Here is a 24,535-nt window from a genome sequence, read left to right on the forward strand (position 1 = left end):
GTAGATCAAAAAAAGTAACAAATCTATTAAACATTCAGAGTGAAATCACCAAATTATATAAAAAGGTCGGTCTATCAATATAAGAGTTTTGTCTATCACATACAAATGTAAAGGGAGACATGAAAAAATATATTACATAAAGATATAATAATCTAAACACGAAGATCCATTACCATGATCATTTTATTTTATTTTTAAAGGTAATTTTTCAATATTGCATAATGAGAGTGAATTGCACTTAAAACTGGATGTTTCTGTGTATATGTGATATACTAAGCAGAGTAATTACGGGCAGCAAAATATAAAGAAATAGACATTAATTCATTAATTCTACATATTAATTTGAAGTTCAAAGGAAATATTCAAAGGAAACATTTGTTTGAAACAAAGTAACTTAGTTTATTATACCAATATATGTTATTTTTGTATACATATAGATACATACCTTAGCCATAAGGGTTGTTCCAAAGCCACCTTGATAATTATTAGCAGAAGGTACCCCTTCCATTACTCCTGGCACAGGGTTGTATGTATCACTTGACCAACAACGGCCTGAACTCATATTTAAGATTTTGGCCAGGAGATTTGGGTCAAGCCCTAACCTGTCAAAGGTCAAAAGAAGAGAAGTGTTCATGTCAAAATGCATATGTCATGGATGACTTCTTTTTATATGTTGACACCATGTTGTCATTTCTCTACATTCATTGGGAGACTTGAAAAATGATCTACAGGGATGATATTGAGAGGAAGACTCTTCTTTAAATTAAAGGTCATCAATCCTTCATACTGGTCGTGCATGCTAATTATTAGATGAATTGCCAGGCACAAAATAAAGATTCTTCAGAATTAATAGCTCCCTTTGGTCATTTTCTATATAAGGAAATATGATTCAAAAGATACTGTCAGAAGCATAAGCTACTATATTAAGACAAAGGGAAATTCTCCCACAGTAAGCTTCCTTTTTATCAAACAGTTATTACATTCAGATGTTTAAGAAATAAGTCTACTGTGACATATTTTCCCTATCTATTCAGAGACATGCATTACAGTTCTGGGTCAACTGCTGAGAAGGTTACAGATCCTGATAAAACAAAGCTTGTCCAAGCAGAAACATCATTTGTTCTATTGCTCTTACCAACTGATGGCACAAACCCCAGAGCAGTTGAGACAGACTGAAAATATAGTGAAAAATATTTCAGCAGATTAGGCTTTTATTTTTTTAAACAATCTGGCATGATTGTTTAACTGTGTGCAGTTTCATAAGAATTATACTCCTTATAATGAAAAGCAAGAACATTTTAAAATTGAAATATAACCAACTATACAAATGTAAGCATTTTTAAAGATGGATATAAAAATAATTGTAGAAAGGAAATGGTATAGGATGCAATCCAACACATAAACCCAGAGGAAAGTAAATGAATTAGTATTTACTTCTAAACGTACACATTTATAATTTACTTCACAAAAAAGCAATGTATTCACACATGTCATTAATGCAATATAGTAATAAATGGAAGTAAAGTTACAAAAAATTTCTTCCACTATTATACTGCCTCCAACAAAATATTGTTTTCTTAATTTTAAAAAGATGGATTTTTCAGTGACTATGTTATAGCATGCCATATAAGAAGCAGCAAAGCTGAAATACTAGAAGGATAAATTATATTTCTCCTTATCCTAACAATTTATTTTTCTACCTTAAATGTGTGTTGCCTATGGCTTTATTTCCAATTATTTTTTCCAATAGAAAGAATATTAATTATATCTTGTTGCTATTGTTCACAATCAATGATACTGTTCATTGATGAAGGTGCCTTGCGATAATTATCAATGTAAAATAGAAAGAAAGTCATGATATAATTAAAAGAAAACTATGTAGAAAATTTCGGTTGTTGTTCCTACCAGTTCTGAAAAACACCCCGGAAAAAAAATACTTCTTGGAATTTCTTTCAAAAGAGAGACTTTCAATGAATTAAGTGGAACATGGTGTTCTCATGCTTTTTAAATTATAATGTAGTCAAAGAGTGTGGTTGAATATTACTATTTATTATAATCTAAACAATCTAGAGCTTCCCTTGCTGGTCATTCTTCAATTAAATCCCCAAAGAAAACATTTTCAGATAATTTCCATTGGCTTTTTTCATATTGGAAAGTCAGAGAAATTGCACTATAACAGAAAGTATTAACAGTAGTAGTGTTCTTCACTACCGCTATCTATTTACTAAATGAAACTCATCATCATTAAGAACTTCATTAAAAAAATCTCAAGAGAATAAAATACAAGGTTTTTTTGGGTCTAGAATTTTATTCAGAAATTGCAAGATAGATATAAAAAGCTCTTTATCAAATGTCAGAAATGTTCTAGGAAATCCTTCTTGTGTAAGAAAATTCATTGAATGAAGCACTACATTTGGCAAAGTGAAGATTATCTAAATGAATAGGAAGCATATACCAGTCTTAATGGACTTACCTTTCAAGAGTCCATTGAAATGGACTAGTGAATGTGAAATACAGTCTTAAATGTTCAGCTCCAATAACACAAAACAGATGCCAAGTTAAGGATGGATCCCACAAAAGAAGCCTTATCTTAAATGTATATAACATCACAATGCCTGTAAATGGCTTCCTGTTTACATTTTATTTATTTCTTTAATTTATTGACTGCCTGGCTCCAAAATACTCTGCACTTAATAATAATTTATTAAACTTGATATCAGACTCCTAATGACTCCATATCAACACAGTTCAAGGACCTCACAAAATTAGAACTATATAGATATCCATAGTTAGATTAGTGGAATGGAATGTTAATTTAGCATTATCTGAATACTAACAAGCACTTTGAGATATCAGGATGCTTTCACTCAAGTTTGCAAATTCAGAATTTAACTGTTTGGACATCATATTATTTCCAGAACCAAATTCTATTGTAAAAGGGCTTTAGACACCAAAAACACTTTTACTGAATTGCAACACTTTTACTGGACTTAGCAATATAATATCCAAAATCAACAATATATATAATAGTCTGACAATAATGTTTGTGATCCTCCATATTTTATTGTGTTTTAAAGAAGAATATAGTTTCATGACATGACCAGATCATATGTTAAATTTGGATGGTTTTTCTGAGATTTTGTATAACATTGAAATCTTGTGTGAGATTTCACAGGATAGGAATATCATCAGATTTTTGTTAATAGAAAGAGGGGGGAACAAAACGTGACTAAAACATATGTGAAATAATGCAATGTACGTCAACGTCTAAGGTTTTACAGCAGAGTGAAGCCTCCATTAGAAATATTTATCCCTCAGCCAAACAATATACTAGAATACTTTTATAAGTGTGCTTAATTTAATATACACTTGAAAATCACAAGATGTTCTAGATATAGTCAATATATTTCTAATGCTGGTTTCTAGAAGAAAAGGTCAAAAATAAAAATCACCCAATGCAGTTTCCTTCAAGATACTCAAGACTCTTCTCCCCACCCCCTTAAAACCCTTCTTCTTCCTCCCTTTTATCTCTTGTAGCAAGTATATCATTAAAAGGAGCAAGTTGGAGGTGTTTTGCATTTTATCTTTCTGACGATTCATCTACTGGTGCGTAGATAACTGACAGCTAGAATTAGACATGTATAAAAATCTGTTACTGCAGAAGTCCTCTGTCTTCCACTGTGCCCATAGCTGGTAATGGTTTGAAAGCAGATAGAATATACCGTAATTGTCATTCAGTAAGAATCTAGCCTCAAAAGTCATGCTTCAGTGGAGAAGACTGAGTTTCCATTTGAAATCAACAAATTAATCCAAGACAGGTATCTGAAAGGGCAAGCTTAATAGGAAGCAGCTACGGGGCTCTCAACCATGATAAAATGTTATTGCTGTTTCCCTGTAAATTGGTTCAGAACATAGAATACTTTCTGCATAAGAGCTCTTTTGCTGTTCAAGAGATATACTGCTCAAACTATCAAAACAATGACAGTCTGTCAATCCACATAATAACTTGCCATTGGACATGGCAAAAGGATGAGCATGCACACATACATTTTACAACTGCCAAGGTGTTCCACATTTTGGAGTGAGGAGAGGGAGTCTGGACTTGGGAATTGGGACACAAAATCAACACTCAGCTTTTAAACACTTGATAAGGCAATTTTTCCCCTCCCTTTCCCGTCCCTCAGGTAAAATGTCAAAAAGCATAAGAACGCAGATAAATCAAGAAGTGACCAGATTCAGATATTTGTGTTAGGATAAGGCTTGTTTTAATCATGGGTGGTTTAATAAACAACAACTGGATGAAAGTCCACACCTTCTGCCAAGGCATAAATGATTTTGAAAAGAGTTACATGGACTCATGCAATATTTCAGTCCAAATTATATTATAATAGGTTGTTAGCATAATGTAGCAATTTAAATATTATGATTTAAGTACTATATGGAATATTCAAAAGATTAATCAACAGAATTTGACTGTTTTTGTATTTATGCTAGTTACTTCATAGCGAACATTTGATAATTAAAAGAAATAGGTCATACATTTTTTGGGGGGGAGGGGCGGGAGAACCACAATGAATGTAACCATAGTGAAAACTGAATAGGGACGCATGGCATATAAATTGGCAGGTCTAAGATTTTTTTATATATATATTGTATTTTTCGGAGTATAAGTCACACTGGAGTATAAGACGCACCAAGGTTTTGAAGAGGCAAATTAAAAAAAAAGTTTTTGCACTCTGCAAACGTCCCCAAAGTGGCCCATTTTTCATGAAAACAGGCCCATTCCCCCCCCCCCACACACACACAAAAGGCATGAATAGCCTTTAGAGGGCCTGCAGAGTGCTCCTATGGGGTGGGCACAATTGAGCAAAAAACAATTTTTCACTCATTTCTGTCCTCCCCAGGAGCTCTCTGAAAGCCTTTTATAGGCTCTGCACGGCCATTTTGGTGAAAGGGACAGGGTTTTGGGAGGCACAAATTGCTGTAATCTGTTTATAAGATGCACCTAGATTTTCAGCCTCTTTTTTGAGAGAAAAAGGTGCATCTTATGGTCCGAAAAATATGGTACATATTTTTGAGGGCGATGGTAAATTATACTTTCAGTATTTGTTCAAGGTTTCTACTTTAGACATGTCTTGATAAAAGCAGTATCAAACAAAGAACCAATTTTATTGTAAACTGCCCAGAATCATTTAGATAAGACAAGCAATATAGAAATGTGGTGGATGGATAAATGGATAGTTAGACAGATAGAGATAATAGATAAATAGATACTATTTACAATGCCGTCCACTTGAGGTGCAATCCAGCCACAGTAAATAACAAAACAGCAGTAAAAATTATATTAAAAGGAATAGTATTAATATATGCTAATATACTTACAATATCAGTGAAAATATAAAAAAAAATCATATGCAATAGTCTTGTAAAGTTGTTTACTTATTTTACACAGAATTCTTATTAAAACAAGACAGATCACAATTCAAACTATTTATATCTTAGACGCCTTGATTTTTGCTAGATGCAAGCTGCAGAAAATATGTTGGGGTATGCCAGAAGGTTCACAGAATTATAAAAGAAAACATGCTAAATAAACATTCATGATTAAACTATAACCAAAAGTTGGACTGCTTAAAAAAATACTATCACATCTGAGAAGGTCTTTAAAAAAAGTTCTGTCTGTTGGAAAAATTCTCTAAAATGGCAGCTGGGATCATCATCTGCAGGTTTCCTCAGTTTACTGAGTAACTCCAGGAGATGAAATGACCAAAGTGATGATTAGAACACTGATGGAGAAAGAGAAGTTAGCCTGACCAAGCATGGATTATTAATTGAAGTTTAAAAATTAGTTTTTGAGAGGCAATTTCACATATAGTTCCTGCTTAGTCAATGTGTATTGCAGTAGTTCAAATGAGAAAGGATCACAGGATGAATGCTTGAAAGAAGGGCTTTCTGATCCAGGAAAGGTTGTAGCTTGTACACACACAAAGTTGAGCAAAGGCCTTCCTAGTCACAATTACTCGAGGAGGATCTCCAGATTACACACTATATCTATCTGGGGCATCCAAGACCAAAGAGAAGAATCTCAAATGAGAAAATCCCATAATTCACAGCCAGTCCATCTCAATCTGGGTTCAACTGAAGCCTGTTCCCCATCCAGACCAATACAGTCTCCAAGCACTACAAAAGAATATCCACAGCATCACTTAGTTCATCCAAATTGGAGATGTACAATTGGGTATTGTCCATACACTGATACCTCAAACTGTGGTAATGGATGATCTCAGCCAATGTGATGGAATGTAGTAAGGAGGTAGATTCCCAGGAGGCAGAGGTACATTCCAGAGGATCGACAGGTAGCTAGTGTCTGGATGTTATATCTGAGAGAAAGAAGGCTAAGGCAGTCCCTCCTTACTTTAGATTGTAGACACAGACCATATAGTCCTAAGTCTGGCAGGTTTTTGTTTATAGGTGTGAAAACAATAACAACTCAGTTTAGAAAAATTATCATGTGACATTCTTGGTTTTGGGCCTGACATCCAGCAGCCTCAGGTATATGTTAAAAAGGAGTGGGAAGAGCATGGAGCCTGTGACACCCCTCAAAACAGGGCCACAGGCTGGACTTGTCCTTCCTACCAACACTGATTGGGACTGGCTTCAGAAAAATGAGGTGAACCAGCACAAAACTGTGTGGTTGGATGGGCGGATAGAGGCCTTGGCTGGTTGGCTTTGTTCTTTTCTGCCTAGTGCACTAGTTACAACCTTTCCTATAGCAGGAGGACATTACCAGAAATAGCAATGTGCTATATCTGTATGAATGTGTGACTTTTTTCCTTGTATTCCATGTCTTGTGTATTGTGCAACTGGAAAACAACAAGATGAGTTGCATATGGCCAAGTCACATGACCAGAAAGAAGATAAATTAGGAGATAATTTTCTGAAATGTTTTCCTCTTGAGCCCCAAGCCATTTTTGAACTTGATATTTTTTTTTGTCAGTTTCTTCCACCATACCAAATTTGGTGTTTTAGAGTTACTCTACTGACAGACACTTCTAAAACCTTTCGCTAATTACTCTCTACTATTCTGTTATATTGAAAACAAAAGGAAAGTTTCTATGTTGCATAGTGAAATGCCAATCCCTATAATTTTTATTTGAAATAATGCTTCTGAGACACAAATGGGATATAGCAACATCCTTAGAAATAAACATGGAGGGTAGTTACAGCTTAATGCATCATATGGAAGTATATCCATTTGCCCAGAAAAATCTTATAAGTGGCAGCATGAATAAAATGCTACATTAATACTTGGTGCATGCCCCCCCCCCCCCATGGCCACTTTTCTGGACACATCTCCAGCATATTCTCAAAATTCTAAATATATGTGTTATGTTGTCACATGTAATTATGATTAGTTTGATTTTTGACCTAAGGGTTATCTGACAGAAGAAGCCAGAATCTGACAGAAGAAGTCAGAAGCCAGAAGAATGCAAATATGATATTAGAACTTATTTTGTTTAAAGCAACTTCTAAACCAGGAAATCAGGAAATGATGAAACAGCCACACCAGTTTCACAGAGGATTTGTTATTTGTCATTTGCCAAAGTTGGGATGTTGACTGGACCTACTCTGCAACAGCTGAGATTTCAGCATCAGAAAATACTCTAAAGGGGAACTAGGAAAAAATATGGGAACAAAGAAGCAACTTGTGTCCTATATATAGGTAATCCTCAACTGATGACTAAAATTTTTGTTGCTAAGTGATTTGATTTTGATTTGATTTTATTAACATTTGTAGGCCACCCTTTTCCCTGAGGGGACTCAGGGCGGCTCACATAAAATCAGGGAGGGGAAGTACAAACAATGACATAGACACATATAATAAAAGTAATAAGCAACATACATTCATCATTCGGGAGGGGTAACTATCCTTGTCCCCAGGCCTGACGGGCTAGCCAGTTCTTGAGGGCTGTGCGGAAGGCCAGGACGGTGGTGAGGGTACGAATCTCCACGGGGAGTTCGTTCCAAAGGGTCGGGGCTACTACTGAGAAGGCCCTCCTCCTTGTAGTTGCCAGCCGGCACTGGCTGGCCGATGGAATACGGAGGAGGCCCAATCTGTGTGATCTAATTGGTCGCAGGGAGGTGATTGGCAGGAGGCGGTCTCTCAAGTATCCAGATCCACTACCATGCAGGGCTTTATGAGTGACTAATAGCACCTTGAAGCGCACCCGGAGATCGACAGGTAGCCAGCGCAGCTCGCGGAGGATAGGTGTTATGTGGGTGAACCGCGGTGCACCCACAATCACTCGCGCGGCCGCGTTCTGTACCAGCTGAAGTCGCCGGATGCTCTTCAAGGGCAGCCCCATGTAGAGCACATTGCAGTATTCCAGCCTAGAGGTCACAAGGGCCCGAGTGACTGTTGTGAGTGCCTCCCGATCCAGGTAGGGTCGCAACTGGCGCACCAGGCGAACCTGGGCGAATGCCCCCCTAGTCACAGCCGTCAGGTGGTGGTCAAACGATAGCTGTGGATCCAGGAGGACTCCCAAGTTGCGAACCCTCTCTGAGGGGCATAAAATTTGACCCCCCAGCCTGAGTGATGGAATATTGGTCGAATCTTTGGGAGGGAAACACAACAGCCACTCGGTCTTTTCTGGGTTGAGCACAAGCTTGTTAACCCTCATCCAGTCCATAACGGCCTCTAGACCTCGGTTCATCACGTCTGCCGCTTCATTGAGTTGGCACGGGGCGGACAGATACAGCTGGGTATCGTCCGCATATTGATGGTATCTGATCCCGTGCCTACGGATGATCTCTCCCAGCGGTTTCATGTAGATGTTGAATAGTAGGGGGGATAAGACCGAGCCCTGAGGCACCCCATAAGTTAGGGGCCTAGGGGACGATCTCTGCCCCCCCACTAACACCGACTGCGACCTGTCCGAGAGGTAGGAAGAGAACCACCGCAACACGGAGCCTCCCACTCCCACCTCCCGCAGTCGTCGCAGAAGGATACCATGGTCGATGGTATCGAAAGCCGCTGAGAGGTCAAGGAGGACCAGGATGGAGGAATGTCCTCCATCTCTGGCCCTCCAGAGATCATCGGTCAATGCGACCAAAGCGGTTTCTGTGCTGTAACCGGGTCTGAAGCCTGACTGGAAGGGGTCAAGATAGTTTGCTTCCTCCAAGGACCGTTGGAGCTGAAAGGCCACCACCTTCTCAACAACCTTCCCAAGGAAGGGAAGGTTGGAGACTGGGCGATAGTTGTTAAGAACAGCTGGATCCAAAGATGGCTTCTTTAGGAGGGGTCTCACCACCGCCGCTTTCAGTGCGGCGGGGAAGTTCCCCTCCCGAAGAGAGGCGGTCACAACCGCCTGGATCCAGCCTCGTGTCACCTCACTACTGTTAGAAACCAGCCATGAGGGACACGGATCCAGTACGCAGGTGGAGGCACTTACAGCCCTCATGGCCTTGTCCACATCCCCGGGGGTAACATCCTGAAACTCAACCCAGAGATGTTCCACCTGATCCTCTTGTGCCTCGGCTGGAACTGCGGGGATGGAGTCCAAGTCCGACCGAAACCGAGCAATTTTGTCCGCTAAGAATTGGGCATAATCCTCAGCTCTGCCCTGCAAGGGTTCCCCCGCTTCCCTTTTATTTAATAGGGAGCGGGTTATCTTAAACAGGGCGGCTGGGCGGGACTCAGCGGACGCAACCAAGGTGGCTATATGAGATCTTTTCGCTGCCCTAAGTGCCCTGGTGTATTCCTTGGTGCAGGTGGTTACCATTGCTCGGTTCGATTCGGACTTATCGGACCTCCATCGGTGCTCTAGGCATCTCCTCCGGCGCTTCATCTCCCGGAGTTCCTCAGTGAACCAAGGGGGTCTCCGGGATCCGCTGACCCGGAGGGGCCGTAGTGGCGCAATCCGGTCGAGAGACTCCGATGCCGCCGAGTGCCAGGCAGCAGCCAGAGTCTCCGCCGAACTGTGGGCGAGGGTATCCGGAATAACCCCAAGCTCCGTCTGGAACCTCATAGGGTCCATCAGTCGCCTGGGGCGGAACCACCTGGTCGGTTCCTCCTCCCTACGGTGGGGGTTTGGCCTCCGGAAGTCGAGCCTCAGTAGGCAGTGGTCTGACCACGACAGGGGTATGGTCTCACTACCCCTCAGACCAAGATCACACATCCACTGCTCCGAGAGAAATACGAGGTCGAGCATGTGACCCGCTGAGTGGGTTGGGCCCCGAATTACCTGGGTCAAGCCCATGGCTGTCATGGAAGCCATGAACTCCTGCGCCCCATCAGAGTGTTCACCGAGCGATGGCAAATTAAAGTCCCCCAGAACCATAAGCCTGGGGAACTCAATTGCCAGCTCGGCTACTGACTCGAGGAGCGAGGGGAGGGCTGCTGCAACGTAGTTGGGAGGCAGGTACGTTAGCAGCAGACCCACTTGACCCTTGAGGTCCAACTTCACCAGCAGAGTCTCACACCCGACAAGCTCCGGAGCAGGGACCCTACGAGGTACTAGAGACTCCCGGATAACAACAGCCACACCGCCACCCCTTCCCTGGGCTCTCGGCTGATGAAGCACCTGAAATCCTTCTGGGCACATCTCTACAAGGGGGACTCCTCCTTCTGTGCCCAGCCAGGTTTCAGTAATACATGCCAGGTCTGCCCTCTCGTCTAAAATTAAGTCCCGGACGAGAGGAGCCTTGTGAACAACAGACCTGGCATTTAGCGACAACAGCCTGAGGCCAGGGTCCTGACTACCCGCGCCATCTGGCCTCGGAGTGGGACCCATAGGGCCGGAAGGAGGGATCTCTGTGACGTAGCGAACCCTCCTTCCCCGGTAATGGCCAGCCCTAAAGTCCCCGCCATACCTGCCCCTCCCTGTTATGACCGTAATGCCCCGACCCACTCCCGTGGGCGTGGTTCCCTCAGCCACCCCTATGGCTCCCGCATTCCCCGGCAGGCCCTCCGAATCAGTCACACTCATATATTCACTCAGTCAGTCCCCACGTGGTAATTAAAACACAAAAATACAGCAAAATGGAATAATAAAAGTGGGATCATTCATTCTATCACTAGCAATCCCATGCACTCACCATACCAATAAAAATTAAGCTTAAAAAATTAAAAATTACGGAGCACTGCAACAGTGCGCTATCAGGCGGTGATGTAACAAATGAGGAGGGAGCTGCTCCGTTCTTCTCCCTCTTCTATGTCCCAAAGGAAAGTCCACAGCTGGAAGGCCAGAGATTGATGATATACAAGGCAGTCGCATGTGGGGGGGGGGGCAAGGCAAAAATGCCTGATGTTTGTAAGCAGGGTCTGTCCAGTCTTGTCCCTCTTAAGGTCCCAGAGGAGGTCAGCAGTCCACGTAGAAGACAGTCTCTTTCCTGAGATTATATAAGGTCCATAGTCCAATGGGCCAAAGTCTGAAGCTGGCTCCAGCTGCTCAAGGCAGAGGGGGAGAAAGCACCAGTTTCCTTGGTGCCAAGGCCTTGTCCCTACAGCTGCCATCATCTATTGCTCCTAATAGGCAATCGATGAGATGGTAAAAAGTCAGAAAAAGCTCCCCAATGACAGGGGGGAGTGACAAGGAGCAATGCCTGAGGCAGCTGTGATGATAAAGGGGCCAGAGGATGGGGGGGGGGGAGGAGGAGCAATTCAGGCCTCTTTTCTCTTCAGATCAAGCGTAGAATAATAATAGAGCTACTCAAAGCTCCGTTTTCCATCCTCCATTCAGTCCCCAGCCGAACACATAGCGGCCCAGAGGATCGCAGGGCCACAGGATAAGCAGGCAGCTGGCAATAGAACAACAGAGTAGGACGGGGGGGGGGGGGGAAGTCCGGAGGGGGGGGGGCTACAGCGGTGGCAAATACAGCCAGCCGCCCAACCCACAGCTCCCAAATGATTTCCGGCAAGTTCTAATAACCCCTGCTGTTCAGATGACAAAGAACTGAGCCCCCCGAGCTCACCGCACCACTCCGAGTCCGTCACAGCCGGCAGAGAGAGAGAGGGAGCGCCGAGAAGTTACAAAGTTGCAAAACGCTGAGATCGGCAGCGTGGCGCCGCCATCTTCTCTCTCACGCCGTAAATCGCTGATCCGAGCCGCCGTGGTTCCGCTGCTCCAAGGGACAGCCACAGGCAGCTGCCGACGGAATGCTGGCCCTTACAGGATTCCTGGGACCAAGCCCTTCCAGGGGGCTTTGCTGATATTGTTGGTGGACTCCGGAGGCTCTGGAAATCTTTAGTATTTAGCACCAGCTTCTATGGAACGAGAAGCCAGGCAGCCATCCGGGTCCCGCACATGCGCAGTTGTTAAATGAATTTTGCCTCATTTTATGACCTTTTGCCACAGTTGTCAATCAGTTGTTAAGTGGATCATACAGTTGTGAGCAAATCTGGCTTTCCCCACTGACTTGGCTAGTCAGAAGCTGGTTGGGGAGGTTATAAAAGATGATGCTTCCTGATGGGCAGCAGCTTTATACCTCAGCTGAGCTAGCAAGCCAGCTGGGACCATTGCGGCATGTACGGTCACCTGCTGCCTTGCACTGCAGCTCAGAAGTTCCTTGCAGCACTAGAGCATGGCACACTAAAAAAATCCTGAGCTGCTGTATAGAGTAGAAGAGTAGAATGGTATTATTAAATTATAAATATATCTACCCATTCATCTATTTTGTTATGATCTTAATAACTTTTATTGACTATATTTTCCATTAATCCATTCCATTTTGGATGCATCTATGAAGTGCATCCAAAAAAGGCAGGAAAATTTTTGAGCAAACTTTTCTTAAATTGTTTTATTATATGTCAGATTCAACATAATTACTGGCTCCAAAACTGTATAAACTTATTACCTTGTTGATGGCAGTCATTTTCCCTCATTTTTAAGCAATTGCAATTTTAGTGCCCAGTTTCAAATTTATAATCATTTTCCAATCTTTTTGTAGCAACAAAATGAGCAGTGAAATTAAAAGTGTGCAGCAGATAATGATCTTCCTCAAATTGTATTATTTTCATAATAAAGATAAACCAAATAATGTATTTATATAATTGAACCTTAAGATGTGTATATTTATAACAATTTTTGAAATTAAAAAAAACAATTTAAAAATAAATGCATAAGAGTTCTATGGAGATACATCCAATGCTCAATAAACAAACTTCTGCTTTCCTTCATTCTGTCTATCAGAGCATCCTAAAACTGCCCTTAAAGATGTCTCAAGTATAAACCGCATGATGGACATATTCATAAGACTTCTGTTCTTTTAATAGACATCATTCTGTCAATGAACAAGCACTGCAGGATATAACCTTCAGAGTTCAAAGGAATACTCTCCTGGCTCCATTTCCAGTCCCACTTTCCAGCATTTCCTGTTCTTATTCCCATATAAGACCTGTAAGGATCTGCCATTGGACAGAAATTTCACCATGTCATGGATTCATGCAATAACTTTCAACTTGCATAGGCTAGAGCATGTATTAGCTGCTGTATTCTGCCGTAATTTATTATATGTATCAACAAATCTTATGTTGACAACTATATCCCTCCCTTCTTTTAAAAGCAGAATGCATTAAAACTGTGTATTAAATATTAGCCTAAATATCCATAAAAGGTATATATGCCGTATTATGCATCTAAGTGACAAAAATAGAACATTACACAGTTTAAAATTTAAAATATAAAAACACACACATTAAAGATGAAAAAACAAAAAGGATTCTAAAAAATGGACTACTTTAATTAAACAGTCTACTGACATAAACAGAACTGAACATGAATATAGTCATATCATGATAATTTATTCATTCTAGAGAGAATTTACTACAGAGAAATTCATACTTGCAAATACAATTTTCTTTTTTTCAATCTTGTGAAAGCTCTATAAATTGTATCTGCTACATGAATTTTATTAGAGGAGAATTCTGTCACTTCAGAAACACACTTGTCAAACTGAAAAGAAATTGATAGCAAAAGGCTTCATTTCTCAGTGGGCTTTAAACTACCTGAAGAAAGTAGGCAAGTACTCAACTTACTGGAAACTAGTTTGCACTATTTATCTAGCGAAGAACATTACCACAGTGTTCTAGAGTGCGTTCTTAGATCAAGGTGCAGAATCAAAGTAGCTAATTTTACAACATGGATCATTTGTGGACTAGCAGAGTTATTTCTCCTCATTAAGGCCTACTGTTGAATTCTCCTCTTTAATTTATCCATGCTTCTCCTCAGCTGACACTACCATCACCAAGGAGAGTATTTGGCATTTTACAATGAAAAACAATCACTGCATAGATAATGCCCACACATGGGAAAAACTATAACTTAATTTTATAGACTGGGAAGCATAAATTAGAGATTTTATGTAATAAAAAGAAATACAGGGGAAAGAATCACAATCACTGGCATTACAACAATTTCAACACAAGTGAACTCCAATGTGGAAAAAAAACTAAGGAAAGGCAGAATTTAGATTTCATAAAAGATTCCTTGTGATATAGATAGGTCCTACAGGATATGTGCATCACCTAACACTGAGATGAATCATTAATCATTTAATTCATTCAAAATCATTCAGAATTTTAATAGACTGTTGAAAGCATTAATTCAAAGCATTAATAAAGATAATGGGGAGGGAAAATACACCTTAAGTTATAAAATGAAAACCAAGACAGATCCTATATGTTGCAGTAACTGCAAACATCAATTAAGATTGCATATGAGAGTGTCAGATCTTTTAGTATTCTGTGCTAGCTGAACATTTTCTTTTATAGCTGACAATACAAGTTTCTACTTCAGCTAAATACATTGAAGTCATAGGTGATTTATTTTTTTATTAAGCAAACTATGACTTAAAACTGACTATGATATAGCTTTACAATTCTCAATTACAGCAGCAGTAAACCACCTTATGGGTTTTGTTATGGCTTGTTAAAGATACGTTTTCCTATCTTACAGATGCTCAATTTTAAAATGTAAATGGTACAGGATATTGATAAACCAATTAGCACTGATGCAAAGCAAATTCCTCTTTTATCTCAATTACAACATGACAACTTAATAGGTCAAGATAGTCTAACATCTGAGACAAGGGCAATTCAATAAAACAACTGCATCTTGATATGGTAATTAAGAAGAAATGTGAATCCATTATCCTGTCTTTTGGGTGCATGCCTGTTTCCATGTATTTATAACATTCATGTATCTTTAAAAAATAATAATAAAGCCAAACCAGATATTTATTCTTTAGTATCAGACTTCAAAATGGTAGTAATGTTTTAGTCTCTAGCAAGTGGCTGAAAGGATGCACTTAAGTGTACTAAAATCATGCTGTGAAAATTCAGAGACAAAAAATAGGACCAAATGTCCAACAAAAATTTCAAACACATACATACATACATACATACATACATACATACATATATATATATATATATATATATATATATATATATATATATGTGTGTGTGTGTGTGTGTATAGTGTATATATACACACTTATATGAAAAGAAAGATAAAAGCAAAAGTATTTTTGCAAATATAACCAGTCTATTAACAACAATATAATTTTAATTAAACACCCTGAAGTTGTTTTTAAGAGTAAGAACTGATTATAACTGATTTTCTTTTGGTACAATCTGTTAAGACTATGTTTCAGACTGCACATGGCCTGTGAGCTGTTTTTTTGGCTCAAATGGGTACCTGCTAAATCCCGATCTTACATTCAAAAAATCAGTTCCTGATAGATTATAATATATGCACAAATAATATGGGGCCTAAACAGAGCTACATATTTCATCTGATAATAAGAAAAAGGGGTTACTACACATATTCTATCGAACTGAAAATGTACTTTTATTTTGTAGCTCTACAGAGTGTCCTTGTACATTAAAATTTCTAAGTTGACAATGGTTTTAAAAAGATGAAATACTGAACCTGTGCTATGTTTGCTACTATAAATTTTCGAAACATTATTCTTTCACTACAAAAGGACTAGTCATTCAAATGTAATCAAGATAAAGCAAATGTAAAATTCAACACACCTGATTCCAAGATTCATGGTCTCAGCAGTTCCAATCATACTGATGGCTAACAGCATATTATTGCATATTTTTGCAGCCTGAAAATAAATGCAAATAATTATAAATTTCTCTACTTTACAAATAACAATCCATCAGGAACCTGATTTTATTAGAAACTAGTCAACCTATGCCCCACTGCATCATCATTTTAGGAGTATCTTCTTACCTAAACAGAGAAACAGAAGGACCAAGGGTGGGCAAAAAAGTAGTGGAAGAAGTGACTTACAATATTCTGCTGATTTCCCCATTGAGCTTCTTTATGGGAAGTTGGTAGGGAGCATTGGAAACCTTCCCCCCTCCCAAAAAAATTATCTTTCCTTCCCCTGCCCTCCTCTCCTTCCTATAATTTAATAATTGAATATTGAACTCCATCACTATAGACTATACTCATTCTCAATTCTACGCTATCAAGAACCCATGAAGTACATCTGAATAAATTTCAATTGTTGGTTGAGGTCTGGCATTAAATGTCCAATATCAAGAAGGATTTGCCCTTGCATAGTCATAGAAGGATTCTATTGATTCCTTACTGGAAGGGCTTCTTGGCCTCAAAGGATGTCACTTGGAAGATGTAAATTGTATTGTCTGATATTTTTCTTGAACTAGTTTGCAAGAAGTAAATTGAAGAGTTCATTAGGTAACAGTTGCAAATTTTCTGTCCTGACCTTCCCTTTAATTCACAAAAATTGGCGATTTTGTCCAGGGACTAGGAACGCATGAAAGTGAGGACAGATTTTGGCCATGGCACCAACATCAGCAGAAAGTCATGCATTTTGCTGTGTTCGTTGTGATATCCACAATGTGGTAACATTAAGGAACTTTCGAAAATTACTTTGCCACATATTCTTTCTTCCCTTTTCCAATTTTTCTTGTCTCTTCATTCTGTACCCTTCCTTTGTGATTCTAGAGATGTACAGCACTATCATACTCCATTTCTTCATTTCTTGTCTTCCTTGCCACATCCTTTGATGATATGTTTGGTGTCATTCTTGACCATGATGTCCTCTCTTTCCCCACAACTTAATTATGCTGATATTTCATTTTAATTTAATTATTTCTGTCACAATGTTGTATGCTGCTGTTCTCACCAAAACAGTTTAGACTCCCTGCCATATTTTCTACTGAGTTGTAGGAAGCTGTTAAAAATAGGATCACATCATTTCCCGAGGGCTAGGACGGGATCAGTCTATGGTACCTAATCTCTAGCACCTGAAAGAAGGGCTGGTCTACACTTAATTTCAGAGTAGTAAACAGTTAAAAAATGAAGCACGATTGGCAAAAACTAAAGACTACTATAACTGAAATCCAGTTTCTACTCTATCTGAGGCCACAGCACCTCACTTAGTGACTTTCTGCCCAACCTACTCCCAAGTTTGTGAAGAAATGTAAGAGGTTGAAGCATTATATCTGTGCCTTGAGTTCCTGAACAAAGATAGGATACAAAAACATGTACATGTCTGTGTGCCAGTGGATATAAAGCAATAAAAATATACAAGCCTTCCTATAGGAACCTTAAAGTTGTTGCTTCTTTGATGCATCAATTCCTTGCTGTTGATGGGGAGGGAGTAGGGGATAGCAAGAGTGGTTGGAAACCATTGCATTCAAAATGAAGATCATTTTACCAAAGTGAAGATTATTTTAGTAAGATAATTTTACCACCAGCCCAACTATAGCAGCAGCCTGAAGTAGCCACAACTTTTCATTCCTTCAGGAGTCATGGGTCCCAGATTTTGGATGAACTGTCTATGTCATCCCATTTGAGGCCCTTTGGTACACTAATTATTTCTCTATGAAGGACCATTTTGCCCAATGCTAATAACAGCAAGAGTTTTAATAAATATATAGATTTTTTTTTGTTCCATAACCACTCTATAGAGAATAGATTGGCAATATTTTGGGTGTCTCATAAATGCTCACCTGCAGTCAATTGCCACTTTTCTTAGGTTTGGAGGAGTATGTGGTCTGGTTTTCAAAGCAAAAGAGTTTTTCAAAATTCTATGTCACTTAAATTAACCAATAATAGTCATGGAAAGCTCTTGAAACCACAACTGTCTTCTTTTGGTAGAGGCTTCCCAGTGCAAGAGGTTTCCATGGATCATCACTACCAAACATCTTCATTTAGAACCTTCTACATATATCTTCAGAAGAATTAGCCACTAATACTTGTATCATTTGTGCAGATCAGGCACTTGTGTTATTTGTGTTACACCATGTCCTACTAAGCAACCTTTTTTTCTTCTCTGTAATATGGGCTGCTGGAATTCTTAATTCTTGTATTTGATTTTAGAGTTTACTAGTATATTTCATAAGCAATCAGAGATATACAAATAATTAAACACTGTACCAGTTTCAAGTAAAAACAGCTGTTCTGCATTCAAAATGGTTCAGAAATGTCTTAAGGTTGAAAAAAATTGTTTAGAAATTGAAACAGTATATTTTATATTTGAAAGACTTAAAATGCAAAACATTTTGTCTCTTATAGGCAATCTTAAAACCTATTGTCAGTTTCACTCTGATTGAAAAAAATCTGCCCTAGTTGATTTTTTCTATTTACAGTATATAACCACACTTATCAACTTCTGCCCCCACTTCCCTACTTCTCAGGTGACCATTATATTTCCAAAGTATGTTGCAACCTATATCATTGCCATTATTGAATAAATCAGTTTGCTGCATGTCATAGTTTTCAATGGGAATTTCAATCTTGGAAGAGATATGCCTTTATCTTCATAGCAACAGCTCTGAATGTTTTGTAAAGTGTCAAATGAATGGCACATATCAGATACTGAAATACCAGGCACTGGGCAAGATAGAGAACACAACAATTCTTTTTCTTTCTTTTTTTGTGTGGAGTCAGGCTAAGGTAACTTTTGTTTTTTACAAGTTATTGTAGATTGCGGCTGGGACCTTAATTGAATCACAATATTTGCATTCTCCTGTTTGCCAGGGGAATGTCTCACTATATTCCCAGCCCATTGTGATAGTCATCCAATGTAAAAAAATTACATTATAGCCAATTTCAAAATGCTTTAGGAAGATTAGGATATACTACATCCCAAACAACACATAGCATTTTAATTTTGTTAGACGCCTACTATAAACTTGTATTTTTCAGTGCAATTTTAAACAAAATAATATAAAAACATTGTAATAGTCCCAATCTCAATGATGCCACCATTTAAGAACCAGTGGAGTTGGCAAGTCATAACAAAACAGAATTTATAAACTGTTAGGATGGACACCCTTTGATTATTATGACAGTGTTTAAAATGTTTTTTGGGGACAAAGTCATCAGAGCAGCAGCATGATAACACAAAGCAGATACATACACAAGATTTCAAACTTATTTTATACCAGGTTTTAGACAATATAGTTGGATGGCATTCTAAGGAAACACACACACACACACACACACACACACACACACAAACACACACACACACACTTTGGTGCTGCATGTGGCCTTCGGCTACAGATTTCCTACCTATTGAAAACCCAAGGAGTTGAGAACATCAGGAGATTTGATGAAATGAGTTCAGCTTTATATAATAAAAGGGACTAAAAAAGGCAAAAAAGTATGCATTTTAGATATAATGTTCCACATTTTTGTTTTGGTAACTTATTTTTCATTTTATATTATTTCAGGTTGCCAAAGAAGATGGAGACTTTCTTTGATGACAAATCACTTTGATTTGATTTATGAGGTACTTTAGGACTTTCCTCTGTTTCTTATTCATTTAGAAATAGTATAAGATGTTTTTCAGTAAATCTAAGCAAAGTAATTGTTAAGATAAGTTAACATTCAGAATACAGATGAGTGATATGCAGAGGTTGCTGCACTCTTATTTTAACACAAACAATTTGATGGGTTGTAGTAGTTGATTTGAATAATTACAATCAAACTTCTAGAATAGCACATCTACATACCTACCTTCTAAACATCTAAATCACAAATACAACTGAAAGAAAAACAATGTGATACTTGCCCGCAGCACACTGAAAAAGACAAAAATGTCTGCAAGAAAATGCAAAACTGCATTTTGTATATGAAATTTGCATGTGAGCCCTACAAACTCACAAGAAAAGTTTCAGTTTTCTTACCTATGCTTCAGATAAGGTGGCATTTTAAACAGGGCTACAGTAGTATATCTTACTGGAAGTAGAGAGAGGATAGAACAAATGTCAATTAATTACCAGTTTAATGAAGAATTTCACTATGAAAGTAAATTTCAGTAAGTTTGGAAGGTATCTTTATCTTATGAAGCACATTAATGCAATGTGAAAGGGAATAGACACTAAAGCTATAACATGCCTAGGAATGATCTGCATTTACCTGTCCAGTTCCAACTTCTCCACAATAGACCACATTGGAACCCATACATGTGAGAAGCTCTTTTGCAGCATCAAATTCCTGCTCTACTCCCCCGACCATGAAGGTAAGATTTCCTGCACGAGCAGCTCCAACACCTACCATTAAATTAAGAATAACATAGTCATTAATTATTTTTAAGCTTCTTTTAACATCACTTCCATTTGAAACTTCCTTTATGCTTATCATCTGTATAGGAATGAAATTAAACACCTCTCTCCACTACCTTTTCCAGTCCTGTTCCTAAACTCTTTTGAGTTCTTTGAGGCTTACAACGAAATACATCTCTTTTGTTAGTATAATGGGCTCTCTCTATACCTACACTCAGACAAATACATGTATACATATGCATACATGCATACATATTTACACACACAATTACAGGTATATTTGAAAATAGTCAAAGACTTCAGAATTTCCATTTCGGATGAAAAAAAATGCACTAGTGAGTTTATTTGTGAAATAAATACTAACTTAAAATTAGATGACACAGCAGACTGTCATGGTAACAGTAGTCCACTATGATAGTCATTGAATAAGCAGGTAATGTCACTTTTTAATGGTAGAGTTTATTCACACATTCTCCTTTTTATAAGGCATTGTTGAATGGCATTTGCTATTAATGCTGTATCCTGACTTCCTACCAATATGAGTTAAAAGTAAACAGAAGCTCTCTAACATTAAATATTATAAATAGTGTTTCCAATTACACTTTTTTCCAGAGTCATTGTACATCTATAAGAACAAAACAGATGTTTTCAGCTGGTTAATATTTTGACAAGAGCCAGTTTGGTAATCATGAGTTTAAATGCCACTTAGGGACAAAGCCTGCTGGGTGACCTTGGGTCACTTTCTCTTAGCCCTAGGAAGGAGGCAAGGTAAACCAGTTTTGAAAAACCTTGCCAAGAAAACTCAAGGACTTGTCCAGGCAGTCTCTGAGATGTGGACATGATTGAATGGAAGAACAAAAAATATTGACAAGTTATTCATATGTCTAGCATATTTTATATTTCAAGTTGGCACAAATAAAGTATTTTTTTAAACCCTAAAGTTTTTTGTTTAAAGGAATTTCCAAGTTTTGTCTGTTTTCCTTATCAAATTAGAGGTCTCAAATAAGGCAAACTCTCACAATGAAGAAGAATACATTCAAATTACAACTAGTGCTTGAGTGTATGTCAGCTAAAAAAGAAAAATAACTAGGGTGTATAACTGCTCAGGATTAGGAAGATTCTGTCATCAGTTCAGAATTGCTGAAGAAACCTTGTCAAGTTTCTTGACTACTTCACTTCTATGCCAAGTAGAAAGATGCTCCTGCTGCTACTATGCGTCTGATTTATTTCTTTCAGCCCCAGTTCATCTTCTTTGCTACTAAGCCGGGAAAAAACACCATTCTATCCAGTTTAGGGCCACATCAGGCAGAGATGGTAGATATTACACTGATCTGTCCTACTGTATTTTTACAAGCAATGTTTCCCAATTGCCAGGCTGCATAGTAACAGAAATACTAGATGAAGTGAGGAAATCTAACTTCAAACTCCACTAAAAATGATTCATTAGTTAATCTGATGCTCATTCTATCTATCTGAAAGATTATTGGGAAATAGAGCAAAGTTGTGTATTATTTGTTGAGTTTTTTAGAGGAGAAGAAAAATATTAATCAGATAAAATGAATAATGTATATAAACTGGAGTTAAATCCAAAATAGCTATCTGTTCTGTCCCTCCTTCTTCGCTCGTTAACAGACGACAGGCAGACAAACTTAAAAGGAAATAAAGTCTCTGACAAGAAGATAACAGAATGCAAAACAAAACTCTTACAAAGCAATTCACTTCTCCAAGTGTCTCCTTGAATCAGGGTTACAGAGAGCAAATCACTTCTCCAAGTGTCTCTCACAAAGAAACCACGACCGATGAATGGTGAACGTTGACTCCTGCAACCAGGGCGTGGCACCATCCATTCTTTTATCACCAGAAGACCCCACTAACGAGCCCCAGCTGCATTGTTAATCTTGCATCCCGACTCAACTCACAGCAAACTTCTGCTGAGTCACAACAGCTATCCAAGATGGCGAACACATTTTCTATAAAGGTAAAAGTTCCCCTGCATATGCGTGCTAGTCGTTTCCGGCTCTAAAGGTAGTGCTCATCTCTGTTTCAAAGTTGAAAAGTCAGCGCTCTCTAAAGATGTCTCCGTGGTCATGTGGCCAGCATGACTAAACACCAAAGGCACATGAAGGACTGTTACCTTCCCACCAAAGTGGGAACTGCTCGGTTGGCAGAAGTCGGACATTGCGCTCCATTACGCGGCATTAGGGATTCGAATTACCAAACTGTCAACCTTCTAATAAACAAGCTCAGCATCTCAACCACTGAGCACCATGTCCCTTACATTTTCTATAACCACCACAAAATAAGTATCACAATATCTGTAGACGAATAATTGGTTTTTTAGTCTCAGAAATAAATGTCTTTGTACTCATCAATCTGCTTTCCCTCAAAGTTCCTGGGTCCTAGCAACTTAAATAAGGATAGAAAATAGGATTTTTAATATATCCACCGTATTGTTAAAGCACCAAAATTCACAAATCTGCATGGAACTTCTTTAATAATTCTGAATCTAGATGTTATTCAATTACCTACGGCCAAGGCATTGTTCTACTTCAAAGTGCTGGCCAACCTCTTTCAAGCAATCCTTTTTAACCTGACAATGGAGTGTGAGAAGGAATAAGGTCAGATGAAAAGAGCCTGAGATGAGATAGGTCTGCTGCAATAACAGTACACAGTTGTCGACTGGCCCTCCTACAGAGAAATGAACAGCTCTCAGTTTGCTGGGGCACATAGAATTGATCTAAGGTATGAACCTGGAGATAGACAGGCAGATATGGCTTGAGTCTTATAGTTGACAATTTCCGGCTCTATTAAGGTTTTCCTTTTTTAGTTTATAAAAGAATTGTGTACCTGAATCTCATCTTGTTTGTCTTCACATTCAAGTAATCGTCTGGGTGAATGAAGCCTAATAGATAGTATACAATTTCCAGAATTTTAAAGAAAGCCCGTCACGGGGTATGTTACTTGATGAAAACACAGCATTTAAGCCTTGAATTTATCTTTATTATGCACCTCTGTGTACTGATTCTTTATTATAGATCTTGCTACAAGCCTACCTCAAGTTCAGTGGCTGAAGTATTTTTCACTGTGGCATGTTATCAAGAGGGAAATGAATAAACTGAGCGGGACTGAAAATGAAGGAAATGACGTCTGCAAGGAAGAAAGCTTAATCGTATCTCTTCCCAAGCAAACAAACATTAAAAAAAACCACCATTCAGCTCTGCTCATCACATTCAGCCTTTTCCAATTCTCCATACAGCACATTTTCCCTGTAGCCACTGATCACTTTCTGATCATAAGACATGGAGCTATCAAATAGCACCAGTGATTTCGCATACCTATATCTAAGCTAGTTTTGCCTAGCCCTTGGGCAAAATCCTGGTGTCAGATTACTCACCCTCTTCCATATTATATGGTAATTGTGGTTGCTTTATAAAGATGCTGCCCTAATAAAATTCTTGAATTCATTTTAAAGTTAATGGGAAATATTTATTTTTAATATATGTGACACAGACAGGAAGAGAAAAATAAAAACCTAGGTATATCATGATAGCATTTATAGAGTAACGTGTAGAATAAATGTTATTGGTATCTAAGACTCTATTTAACTGTAAAAATACTAATATACTAGTCTTTTGTTAAGTTGATAACTCTTTTCCCCTCCTCCAATTTCCCCTCCTCCAAAAGCCTGCTCTCTGTCTAGCAGTCGGAGAAAAAATGACACAAGAATCACAGAAACTGAACGGAAACAGGGAGTCTTACAGAAGGCCAAGTAGAACCCAGTAGGTCATTGACCTTTCAAAGATGATTCCTGCACACAACCTAGGATGTCCACATGGGAAGGCTTCCATTTTTCCTTTGGAAAGTACTCTCCAGCGGATAACTTTCCTCTCTCTTCAGCCAGCTTCAGTAGCAGGCTGACATTGAAAAAGAGATCCCATAAGAGTAACATATCTCCAACAAATGGTATGTGGACTTGAT

At 38.7% G+C, this 24,535-nt stretch overlaps 1 protein-coding gene across 1 annotated transcript in view; it reads right to left on the reverse strand.

Moving 5' to 3' along the window:
* HIBADH (3-hydroxyisobutyrate dehydrogenase) overlaps positions 1 to 24,535 on the reverse strand; it is a 92,870-nt gene that overhangs the window by 7,288 nt on the left and 61,047 nt on the right. Inside the window, exons 5-7 of the mRNA XM_032236651.1 lie at positions 20,412 to 20,545; positions 16,040 to 16,116; positions 446 to 602 (exon numbers count right to left, since the gene is read on the reverse strand). Coding sequence (XP_032092542.1) covers positions 446 to 602; positions 16,040 to 16,116; positions 20,412 to 20,545 — 368 coding nt within the window. The remainder of the gene's footprint in view (positions 1 to 445; positions 603 to 16,039; positions 16,117 to 20,411; positions 20,546 to 24,535) is intronic.

This window comes from Thamnophis elegans, chromosome Z, assembly GCF_009769535.1.
Source record: "Thamnophis elegans isolate rThaEle1 chromosome Z, rThaEle1.pri, whole genome shotgun sequence".
NCBI lineage: Eukaryota > Metazoa > Chordata > Lepidosauria > Squamata > Colubridae > Thamnophis > Thamnophis elegans.